Source organism: Ctenocephalides felis, unplaced genomic scaffold (genome assembly GCF_003426905.1).
Source record: "Ctenocephalides felis isolate EL2017-DRISC unplaced genomic scaffold, ASM342690v1 CF-g0.4_SCAFFOLD_01886, whole genome shotgun sequence".
Taxonomy (NCBI): Eukaryota; Metazoa; Arthropoda; class Insecta; order Siphonaptera; family Pulicidae; genus Ctenocephalides; species Ctenocephalides felis.
In genome coordinates, this window is record NW_020538040.1 from 92,773,982 (window position 1) to 92,787,449 (window position 13,468).

The window sequence follows — 13,468 nt, forward strand, 5'->3', positions numbered from 1 at the left end:
AGCGAAAAAAATAACTTGACTCACTGTAAATTTTAATTACTTACAATTCCCATATTATGAAATTAGTCAGTATATATATATATATATATATATATATATATATATATATATATATATATATATATCAATATCATATCAATATCATATATATATATATATATATATATACACAAATCCAAGATTCTACCATTCAATATATATATATATATATATATATATATATATATATATATATAACGCTGCTCACATTGCTTAGATTGTAAGTAAGTAAAAACCTTTTTAAATATACTCTATTTTCAATTACACGACTTGAATTTTATGGTAAATAAATTGCAAATTTTAATGTGACTTATTTAATTCATCATTATTTACGAAACTGAGAATTATATTTATATTTAAAAAATCTTCACTAATATTAGTCTACATGAAAGTGTATACCTTGTATGATAATAAACAAATGATATTAAGCTAGGTTCATAATATTGAGAAGTCACTAAAATAACATAATATTTGAATAATAAAAATCTGTAGTAAAACCATATAAGTGATAAGTAAAAAATCATACCATGACATAAATTCGATATCCTCACACTAAACGCAATCTAACCGTTTTACTTGTCGCCCTTCTCGCGGCGTATAACCGCTGCCAGCCAGCAAGCTAAAACAATTCCAGCGATTTGAATAAAAGCAATGCCGATGCCTACGCCGATCATGACTCCAGCGCCGCTTTCCACGCGCTCCTTGAGGGCAGTCAAGCAACCGCGGCCGTAGTACTGGTCAGGCTGAGAGGGATAAAAGCGGTAACATTCGCCGGTGAATGGCTGGCCGGACGCGGTCATGTTCTTGCAGCAGCTTTGAGGCATCTGACGGTTTGCGCTCAAGTCGACCCAATCGCGGGGTCCGTCAATGCCGCAGCACATCAACTGGAAAGAAAAAAGTAAGGTGTAAGGAATCGATGAGTGATAGTTTATGAGAGTATTTTTTGCACTTTTATATAGGGTAGCTTATTGAAATTATAAACTAGTGAAGCGCATGGCATCGTGTCTTAAAGCAAATTGCTGGAACTTCCCGTACCAATTTTCTTTTTTTTAAAAAACGATTAACATTTTTGACAAAAATTTACTTCGAAAAAATTAGACTTTTGAGAAACTATAAATTTGACAAAAAATTACTTTTTTAAAAAAAATTTTTTTTTTTTTTTGAAAAAAAATGTTTTCTTTATTTTGACATATTTTGGAAATTCTGAACTTTTTTTTTTCAAAGCAATCGTACTGCTTTAACTGCATAGAGACAAAATGTCAAAGCGCGTAAACGCCGCGTCGCCGTCTAACGGATAAACATTAGTACGGAACCCATAGGAATGTAAACAAAATTTATACTTATTGTTAAAATCTCTATAAAATATCTGATAATTTGATGTGCATATGCTTAATGATCATTTTTAACCGCCAAATGGCATTTTTTTTACTTTTGTCATTAGATCTCCGAAACCGCTAGACCTGCCTTCATGAGAATTTGATCAACTCTTCATCTTGTCAATATACAAGTAAAATGCTTTTTCAATTATTAAAATCGGACCCTCCGTTCTCTTAAAACTGAGTTACCATTTTTGGCACTTTTTGCCCCGTATCTTCGGAACGGCTAGACCTGCCTTCGCCAAAAACTAATCAACACGTCTCGTTTTCAATACGAATCGAATATTTTTTTAATTATTCAAATCGGTTGAACGGTGTTCCCGAAATCGTCGACGAAAATTTGTATCCGCACACACACACAAACCACATACACACACACATATATCCATTTTTTCTAAAGTATGTAAAATATGCAAAAACCTTTGAAATAAAAAATTTTCATTTTTGATTTTTTTGCGATTACTATAACTTGCCCTACGGGTAGTTAACAAATTGAAATTGAAACCATTACGTTTGGCATAGGGTTTAAAGGTCCGCGGGTAAGAAGGTCCACCACCAATATCTCAAAAACAAGTAATGTGAGGACTTTTTTAACAACAATATTTGAAAGTAGAGGGAAAAATATTTGTAATCAGCCATCGCTTTAAACCAAGCAATCAGGAGATGGCAATATTTATTTAAAAATCTATAATAAAGGTATTTTCTTTCGTTGTTATTTGTTTTGGTTGTAAGCATTGTTGTTTAATTCACGATTAATAAAATTTTAAGTATACGTTATTTATTTATTTTATGTGATGTATTGCTAATTTTAGGTTAGATTCAACAGATGTTTATATATAACCTCCTAACTCTATTTTACATGTGGGTGGGGTAAAAAGGACCAACAGAACTTTACCCTGGCAAAAATGTAAACAATAAAATATAGTAAATAAAAATGTTAATTCAGTTAAACAAAACAATTTTACAAGAAATAAATTAAACTAATAGTTGTTTCAACTCTGCTGATGAATATTTTTGACTAAATATCAGATCAAGGTTATATACAATGTGATCTTTGTCAAAAATGTACCCATAAAATTCATATCTTGCACTGGTTGAATGTTGTAGCTATTGTTGCGTAAAATTTCTTTAAAAATAGAAATAGAATATTGGATCTATTTGCCACTTAGCTATGGGGTAAAAAAGGACAGGTGACAAATTTTAGAAAAATAGTAAAAAAAATACATTTATATACTTAGGAATTAACTGAGAATTTTACTGAATCTAGTACGGCAGTTGTTTGCTTGATAATTTTTATGTGTTGTGATATAGTTCATTTAGTTTAGGCAGTATAATTACTTAAAATCTAATTGGACCTTTGTACCCCGCCCTGCTCTACCTTAAAAATATCATCGGTATATATGTACATGTTGCCATCTATCATATTTTAGAGATTTGTATGGTTTCAGATAGATTCGATTTAAAAGACATTTTTAGGAAATGGTGATTTTAAGACTAAAATTGAGTGTTTGATACATACACATAAATTAAAACTTTTCTAGATATTTTTCAAAATATTGTTCAAAATTGAAAATATATTAAAACAACAAATATGCGGAATAAGAAATCGTATTATTACAATATAATAACTATTTGATATTGTGATAAGATATTTATGTTGAAAATTAACATTGAAAAGATTATCAACAAACGTATCATTTCTGTTATTCATATCATTTGAAATAATCGGCATAAATTAATATCATTCACTTTCAAGCTTTCAGTTTTACCTTTACATCATTCATTCAAATAATAATTTTTGAAAATAGATTTATCGATTATTCATTGAAAAACTGCCAAACTTGCTTATAACACATGCATGTACTAAACAAGTGTAATAAATTTTTTATGCATCACAAATTATGATTATGACACGCAATCAGTGAGGCATGCAATTTCAGATTTACGTATTTTGTTTGATATAACATTCAAGATAAAACAAACACGTTCGAATCGATGCCAAAATGGTTGTTAGAACGCATTTGTCGGAAAATATACATGTTACATACAATGTTTTTTTTTAAATATTAAATAAACAATCATAATGCATCTATAACTTGAAATCCTGATTACAGGTAATTAAGTCTGCATATTCAAAATTATTTAAAAAAGTTTTAAAAAGATTAATGTAAGGATAGTTGGATACTACTACTATGTGTAAGGGTAAATCTATAAAAATCTTACTTTTGTTTGAACATTATCCCAAGCAATAGCGTCGTCCTTGCTCTCAGTATAACGTCCCATGGACGTTTGAAGTGATTTACGCATCGACTCCTGAAAATCACCCTTCATGGTGCATCCAGCAATTCCAGCAGCTAATTCAACGACGAAAATTATGCCAAGGCATACCGCAAACTGAAATAAAAGATAAAATTAGTTTTATATGCAATTTTATATATAATAGAGTATAAAGGTCCACCATCATTATCTCACAACCAAGTAAAGTATGATATTTTTCAACGGTAATATTTTAAAGTAGAGAGCAAAAGATGCGTGTAACCAGCCATCGTCTTAAAACGGACGACATCGCTATCAAACGGCCAAGTTGGCAATTTTTTTACGAAAGTTTTTTTTTCGTTGTTAGTTTTTTGAGCACTGTTGTTTACAATGTCTGAGTATATTTTTTATGTATATTACTAAGGTGACCATATTTTTTTAAGTCAAAACCAGGACGATAATTTTTAGTTATGCTATTTCGGGACTGGAGGGGATGGTATGGTAAATAATTCAAATATGATTTTTAAATAACAAATACTATTTTCGATTATATGTTATATTACATCTTTTATTTTGGAATCTATGTTTTTTTTGCTTTTAAACTTTGTATAAATTTCTGTTCAATTTTCTTCATAATTATCTTGAAAAAATTACCATTTATGGCTGCCAATCAAAAAGTTCGTTTTTAACTTTTATGTTAATTTTTGTAAAATTGAAGACAAAAGTTCGAAATTATTAATATGAGAAGCTATTTCAACATTTTTACCCAGCCTTTTGGAATTTTGTTTTCGGAAATTGTCTCAATCATAACATTTTGTTTCATATAAGCACATTCGTTGTATATAACATATACAGATATTTGATGAGTAGTTATAGGTAATTGCTAATATTCAATTCAAACCTATACTTTTCGAAAACCCGAGACAATCCACGACTATAGATCTAATTTCTGGACAAATATTGATTTTAGAAAAACCTGGGACACAAGGCTGAAATCCTTGGACTATCCTGGCTAATCGGGGACGTATGGCCACCTTAATATTACTAATATAATATTAGTTATTTATTTGTTTTATAATCCCAGTAAAAGATAGCGTAAAATATCTCGGAATACACCTAGACACAAAATTGAACTGGAGAGTTCACATTAACAAGAAAAAACAGCAGATTGATGAACTATTCAAAAAACATTACTGGCTACTAAATAAACGTTCCGAACTATCGACGAATAACAAGTTAATTATTTATAAATGTATTTTTAAACCAGTGTGGTCTTATGGGATTCAACTATGGGGCACCGCCAAAAAAACCAATCTACAGATTATTCAGCGAGTGCAGAACAAGATCATAAGGCAGGCACTGAATGCACCTAGGTACGTTCCCAACTGGCTGATTCACCAGGACAGCAACATAATGACAGTAAATGAAGAAATTCAACAAAAAACAAACAACTACAAAAAAAGAATAGACGAGCACCCAAATTACTTGGCCAACAAAGTATACTCAGAAGCGCGCCCAACAAGACTAAAACGAAAAATTCCAAACGATCTTATAAATTTGTAAATTATTATTATTATTATTATTATTATTATTATTATTGTTATTATTATTGTTATTATTATTATTATTATTGTTGTTATTATTATTATTATTACTATTATTATTTTTATTATTATTATTATTATTAATATTATCTTACTATTTCTATTATTGTTATTTTGTTATATTTTATTATTTTTCTAGTATTATTTTATTATTTTGAAATTTTATTTATATTATTTATTAATCTTATTTTTATTATTATTTGCTTATATTTTACATTAAATCATATTACGGATATTATTTTTATGTAAATTTTATCCTTTGCTCTTTTATTTATTTAAATTTATATTATTATTTATCAATATTACTTGATGTTAATAAATTAGCAGTTGTAATAATTATTGAAATTAAAAAAAAAAAAAATTGTTTTATAATGTGTATTTTTATTTTTAGGATAGATTCAACAGATTTTTACACAACTTCCCAAACAGCTGACATATGCTTAGGGTAAAAAGAATCACCTGAAACTTTACAATAGCAAGGTGTAAACAATAATGAAATAGTAAATAAAAAAGTAAAATAAGTTTAAAAAGTCGATTCTATCATAAATAAATTAAATTAATAGTTATTCCAACTCTGATGATGAAATCTTTTCACAAAGTTTCATAAGAAGGTTGTATGGAGTGCTTGTAAAAAATATTTAACTTATTTGTAATAATTGTATTTCAGAATAACATAGAGTATGATTATAATAAATTGAACAGAACTGCCTAAAGATTTTTGTTTATTGCATTAGAAAACATATATTTAGAATATAAGTTTCAATTTTGTTGTTCAACCTAATAATTCAACTACATTCATTGAAAATAATATAACTACTATTCCGTAAATCCTCTTCAAAATTGAGAAAATAGTGAATTTTGCCGATAAAGTAAAAAGGATCAAATTTTTGAAAAATAAATCATATTTCTGCAATGACGAATTATCTGAAAATTTTTGTGAACACAGTTTGATAGTTGTTTGTTTGATATGTGTTATTTGTTAAAAAATAGTTGGTTTGATTTTCACATTATAATTGCTCAAAGTCAAATTGAACCTTTGTGCCCCACCATACTCTATAATAAAATTTGAATTCGAATTAATTTATTGAACGTTAAATCTCCTTAAAATTCGTGATTGAACTAATATGAAATCTTCATAACTTAGTGAAGCAAAGTAAAAATCTGAATATATTTTATTTGTTAAGTAAGTTTAATTCAAGGTAGTAATACAAACTGCATAACACATTTTTAGTCAGTGACAATATACCAATAGAAAGTATTTTATATAATTAAGTCGACTTCACTAGTTAAAAAGGAAACAAACAATTACGCGGCACAAGTAAAATTTTATTCAAATCATGTCCCATGCATATAAATTAAACTCAATATCGCCGTGTGCAATGAGTTAATTAGAAACCACCTACAGCGTCTTTTGAATTTGTTTCAGTAGTCAAATGCTATTTGCTTCTTTATTATGCAAAAAATCACCAAACAATAAATGAAAAATTTTTTTTGCTATTTTATATTTTTATAAAAATGAATCGGATCTACTTTAGGTGTTCTATTAAGTGTTAAAGTAATTTCTTAAACCAGTGTTATTAGAGAGCAATCCAGTAGTTATTCATTCTTTTTATGATAAGATTTTTGTGACCTAAATACATTCAAGCAATGCATGTATTACTTAATATTTATTTAGTTCTGTATTTTTAAATGAGTATTGATATCACTATTGTTTGGTAGCAAACTATCCTAGAAAGAAATACAACCTGTAGCATTGTTGTCGCAAGACCAAAGCTACTGGCACTAAGCCAAGGAAAACCATAAACTGACTTCTTTCTAATTAACATTTAAAAGAAAATAACATAATAATAACATAATAATGATATTTTGATGAAACTTAAATATTAGTCCATTGACGTTTGAACCATATGCGTTCGAACAGAAAATCCGCCTCCTTCGAAAATGCCATTCAATAATTTAGAGGTACGTTTTTTAATACAAAGTTGAAAGCTGAAAATTTACTTATCCCATTAAATTACAATGTTAGATTTTGTATAATAAAGGAATCAACTAAGATTAACAAATTTTCTCAAACAGTAGTACTTCCAAATCAATAAAATGTTATCAATAAGATTGAAACGTTTCTCGTGCTCTTTCTTGATCACGAGCGAAAATATATGACCTTTTCGAAAAATTATATAGCGATGTTAAGCAAACATTTTGTATTATTTTAGTATTATATACACTGACATAATAAATAAAATACACATATATACTGATCAGAGCAATACAATTTCTTTAGGTAATTTATATATGATGAAAAATATCAAGAAAATATCTTGAAATCAGAGCAATAAAAAATGCTCTTTTTATTATATATTTTTGGCTTTGCCGTGAACTAGCAATTAAAGCTTTGACGTCCAGCCAGAATGTTTTAGTCTTAAAATCCACCTCATACAGCATGATGTCAAGCAGCAGTAACATCGGTTTTCATTTGAAAATATGACATCAAAAGAAAGTTCCCTGCCCTGAGAATACAGCGCCAATAAAATATTTATCAGTATTATAGAAATTGTAATAATAAATTCATCACCATAATATAAAATAACCGTTTGAGTTTTCATCTACAGAGCGTTTCTTTTTACAGATTCAACCCTTTTTTTATGTAACCATAAAAAGCTTACACGTGGGTGAGGTAAAAAGGACCAACTGACTTACCCTGACAAAGATGTAAACAATAAAAATAGCAAATAAAAAAGATAATTAAGTTAAAAAAGTGTTAAAAAGTGATAAATTGAATGCATAGTTATTCAAACTCTGCTGATGAATATTTCTGACCAAATCTAAAATCAAGTTTATATGGTTGAATAATGTTGCTATTATTTCGTAAAATCCCTTTAAAATTAAGAATAAGTCATTAGACCTGTTTGCCCCCTGGCCGTCCCATTTTACCCAGTCTATGTGGTAAAAAAAAACAGATGACAGTTTTTTGAGAAAACAGAAAAACACATTTCTACAATGATGAATTGGCTGTAAGATTTACTGAACATGGTCAGATAGTTGTTTGTTACATATGTGTTATTTGTTGTGACCCTTTCATTTCGGATGCAGCCGCTCGGCGGCAAAATACATATTGATCTCACAATTCGCGAGTGGAAAGGGTTAACCATTTCACAAAATGATAGGACCTTTGTGCCCTACCCTATATATGAAAAAATCTGCAGCAAAAAAACGCTTTCATGAAATTCGTCATATTGAGATTTCAGAACATACATTTTTTAGCTCAATTAGCCTCTTAAGCATTGATTTGAAGCAAAAACGAACAAAATGTTCGGCACAAATGTAGTTTCTTTTTTGGTTGTCATAGCAAAAGATCATATACAAATTTCTACATTTCACAAATTTTCTGTTAAATCAAAATAATTAGAAATAAAGATTAAGTAAAATATGTGAAAAAATGCCAAAATCATCTCATATTATCAAATTATAAACTTCTCAGCCATCTTTTGCAGATGTACCTATTTCATCTGTCTTGGTTGCGTATCTGCATCTATTGTACACAATGTAATATGAGACAATCTCGAGTCGAAATTAGTAAATTAAACGTTTGACATGTTTTTATTGGGCATGACCTAATCCTTCTGCGCAAAATCGTTCGATAATGTGTCCTTCTCACAATAAGCTCGAAGTTTTTATAGACGTAATAAAACGACAACATTCTATCCATACTCATACGCATAAAAGTATATTGTATGTGTTTTAATTCACTGTTTTCTATCATGTCATGAACATTTATAGCCCGTGACTTACTTTTATATCGAGATATGTGATGTATGTACATTCGTATATAATACAAATAGGAATATCAAACACAAAATAATGATTTTTATTTAGGTCCGTGTCTGTATATTTACATATAAAAATATCTGATCGAAGGAATCAATTCTAGTATATTTCGTAAAATGTTTTATTTTTTATCTTCGTAATTTTATAACTTTATTATTCATGCTAATGTGAACTAAGCAAACTGATTTTACACATATAGGACATTCTTTACAAATCTTACGAATTTTAGATGTCACATTTTAGAGTTGTCTAAAATCTTTTTCACGGACATTATACATAAAATCATTTGATACGTATTTCAGGATCGCGCTGAAAAAAAATTTAACGTAAATTATTACTATTGAAATATGGAGTTTTTGCTCAATTTCTATGAACATCTTCTGCGTTAAATTATTTATCTTTAGTTGTGCTGGTCGGATTAGTATTTTTTTTTTTTTATTACATTCATATCGAAGTCAACTTTGTAATAATTATTTCTTTGTAATAAGTCAGCTTTGTAATGATTAATTTTTTTTTGGTTTTGCAATTTTTTTAACAATAACAACCCTTAAATAAAATATTTACAACGGTTTTACATACCCTTTGCCCACAAGTGTAAGCAGAATTTTGTTGCAAAGAAAAAAAAAAGTTTTTTGTTCAATTGACTCAAGTTTGGGGAAGAGTAAGTAAAACCTTTGCAAATATTAGAGAGTTGTTATTGTTAAGAAAATTGCAAAAGCAAAAAAAAAAATTAATCATTACAAAGCTGACTTTGATATGAGTGTAATAAAAATAAATAATACTAATTCGATCAGCACAACTAAAGATAAATAATTTAACGTGGAGGATGTTCATAGAATTTGAGCAAAATATCCATATTTCAATCGCAAATATTTACGTGAAAAAATTATTTCCACAAAATCCTGAGATACAGTGACAATTTTATGTATAATATTATATAGTATATAGTAAAAAAAAGTAATATGCAAAAAAATGTTTTGTAAAAGAATAACGCATATAGTCGGTTTTATAATCATATTTCCTTTGATTTTTAACCATTTAAGAAATGAGAATGGTCAACAAAATGAAAAAATTGTTTGTATTGAGTATAAGGCATATGTTTTCCAATGTAGTTTTAACCGCTGAACAAGAATCTAAAATCAAAATTGGGGGTGAAATGGCAAAAAATAAAAAAAAATAGAAAAAACGACAAAAACTACAGATTTAGTAATTCTTCTACAATTACGGTTCCAAAGCTTAAATTAATAAAAGTTAAGTACAATAACCGAAAACTTATCACAATTTTACCAAAGCCCTAGGTTGCACTTAAAAGCTCATAATTTCCAAACAACTTGAGATAATTATTTTCAGGACACTTCAGGTCATAGGGTCATAGGAAACAGGGTTTATACCATTTAGAAACCAGATTTAATAATGTTTGTGTTTATATGAATTAGTATATATTGAAGTATAAATTTATTTTTATATATCTCTATTTGCATTATAATTTTATGCCATTTGTCAGTAATCCATTTCACTGAATTCAGTTTCCTAATTAAAATAAATGTACTTGTATCATTTATTTTTAAGTATAAATATAAATGTTGAAATTGAAAAAAACTTTAAATAAAAAACGATCATTTAGTATGGATATTTCTACGACAGCACAGCCTATAGAGGATAATTTTGTAGTCACTTACTTTGTCACACATATTCCTTCAGTATTATGAATAAATGATGAAATAACTATAGTAGGGTGTGAAAGCACTAAATAAAATGGAATACTGAATTGTCGGAATGTGTTTTTTAATGTACCGTTAAGAATAATATTGACATCTTTTTTCCTTCAGCTATAACCACCGGTCAATAATTCTTAGATTGTTTTTTCTATAACGTAATAGCGGGAGAAATACTTTGACGTACTCATATTCGATTAGGTAAACATCATTATTAACTATTCATCTAAAAATAGCAACTAGATTTTAGAGGAAATCTTCATTTAGTAATAAGTTAATTGAGTAGTTAAAATTGTTCATGCAAAGGTCAAATAAAACGTGGAATGTTGAAAGAATTAAATTATACCAATTCTATTATGGTCCATCAAATTTCGTGATACTTATTACTGTACTCAACTAAACTACTGCACTTTTCCGGACATTTTGCATTGAATTTCAAAATATTGTTCTTCAAACTGTTCATTCACATAAGTAATACAAACATCATTTATTTGAGATGCAGTTTAATAGTATTTACTATTTACACTATGCATTTATGAAACATATTTATGCAAAAAAAAACTATATAATGTGTTGTTCACTATTTTCTTTCTAATTATAAGAAAATAAGTGCATTTATTGATAAATCTAGATTGATCCAGATCACAAAATTTTGGGAAAACTATTTTCAGAGTATTTGCAGAATATTTTTCTAAAAATAAAATAAGTTATAAATTTTATAAAATAATCAATTAGTATTATATTTAATTACTAAACATCCAATTAAATTACACACTGGATTACATTGGACCACATTCTTTATATCCATTTGTAAGGCGTGTGCAACATGTATGGAATTTAATAAAGAGATAAAATTGCGTAATGCTTTGCGTAGAATATGAAATAAGCATTATTAATTCATAACAATTTCCAAGATGAGTGTCTATTACTCATTTCCTAGGGCTAGGTCTTCTAATTTACTAAAGTGTAATATGTATATTTCTATGGCGATATTCACAGGGTAATGTTCAAAAACTATTATATTTTCACAGAATACATTACGAGTTTTATCAAAAATAATTGGCTTTGATTAGAAAGCAGTGGTCAACTATTTCTGAAATTCACATCTTTTCTAGGAGATAAAATATTCCATGTTCTGAAGTTCAAGTTGAAGCACAGTAATTATAGCAATCAATTTTATTGTATACATACGAAAAATTTAAAAACTACAATAAATACTAAATTGTCTGTACAATGTACATCGGTTTTAGTTAACTCGTATATAACTTTGAGCCGAAATATGAAATATATCTTACTTCCATTAGAATGCGAAACAGCAACCAATATTGAAAAAAACTAATCATTGATTAAAAAGGATTTGAAAATACCTATTAAATTGAAAATTAATGAGTTATTATCAAATATTTATAGTTTTGTGAAATTACAATAAGGCACATAAAACAATATTATAAATACGTTCTTCTCAATAATTTGATCCAATATTCTACACATACTTTTGTTTAAACTTCAAATCTATCACTTTGTTTAATAATATAAAGTGAAGCGAGCTTTAAAGCTCCGAAGTTAAGAAGGTCCACCACCGATATCACCAAAACAAGTAATGTTAGGAAATTTTTATCAACAATATTTGAAAGTTGAGGGGAAAAAAATAATAGCTAGCCATCACATTGACTCCTACGACGACGCTAACGAGAGATAAACGGCAATATTTGAAAACCCATAATAAATGTATTTTCTTTCGTTGTTAGTTTTTTGAATTTAGAACAATCTTGTTTAGTTTACGAGAACTTACTATTATTTTTAAGTATACATTATATAATTGTTTTATAAGAAGTATTGTTAAATTTAACTTACATTCAACAGTTTTTTTTATATAGTCTCTATATAAGCTTACACGTGGATGGAGTAAAAAGGACCAGCTATATCTTCCCCTTGGCAAAGATGTAAACAATAAAAAATACAAAATAATTAAGTCAACTAAATTTGAAAAAGCAATTTTACAAGAGATAAATTGAATAAATAGTTATCCCAACTCTGTAGATAATTATTTGTGACGAAATAGCAGATCAATCTTATATGCAGTGTTATACCTGTAAAAATGCACCCATGAAATTTATATTTTGCATTAGTTAAATAATGTAGCTATTATTTTGTAAATTTTCTTTAAAATTAAAAGTAAGACATTAGACCTGTTTGCCTCTTAGCCGGCCCATTCTACCACGCCTATGGGGAAAAAAGAACCAGGTAACATATTTTTGAAAAAAACAGTAACAAACACATTTCTACAATAACAAATTAGCTAGAAGTATCACTGAATATAGTCAGGTAGTTGTTTGTTCAAGATGTGTTATTTGTTGTGATACAATTGATTTGGTTTTTACAATATAATTGCTCAAACTCAAGTTGGACCTTTGTGCCCTACCCTACTTCAACTTTATGTATATATAATTACTATAACTACAAGTATGTAAGTTGAATATATTCAGTATTCACAATCAGTACACGGATTCGATCCTGGTACCTCTATCACACAGATCGAGCATGTTACCAATACAGTCATGTCTTGGTCATATTTACTTTACTATTTTAATTATTCATAAGCAGGCCATGGTCAATTCGATTTTTCCAAGCTTTACCGAACTTTCTTTTACAA

At 28.1% G+C, this 13,468-nt stretch overlaps 1 protein-coding gene across 1 annotated transcript in view; it reads right to left on the minus strand.

Annotated features, from left to right (window-relative positions):
• Positions 1-353: 353 nt before the first annotated feature.
• Positions 354-13,468, minus strand: part of LOC113377715 (CD63 antigen) — a 44,904-nt gene continuing 31,789 nt past the window's right edge. Inside the window, exons 3-4 of the mRNA XM_026618123.1 lie at positions 3,639-3,809; positions 354-923 (exon numbers count right to left, since the gene is read on the minus strand). Of these exons, the coding sequence (XP_026473908.1) occupies positions 612-923; positions 3,639-3,809 (483 nt within the window). The 3' untranslated portion in view covers positions 354-611. The remainder of the gene's footprint in view (positions 924-3,638; positions 3,810-13,468) is intronic.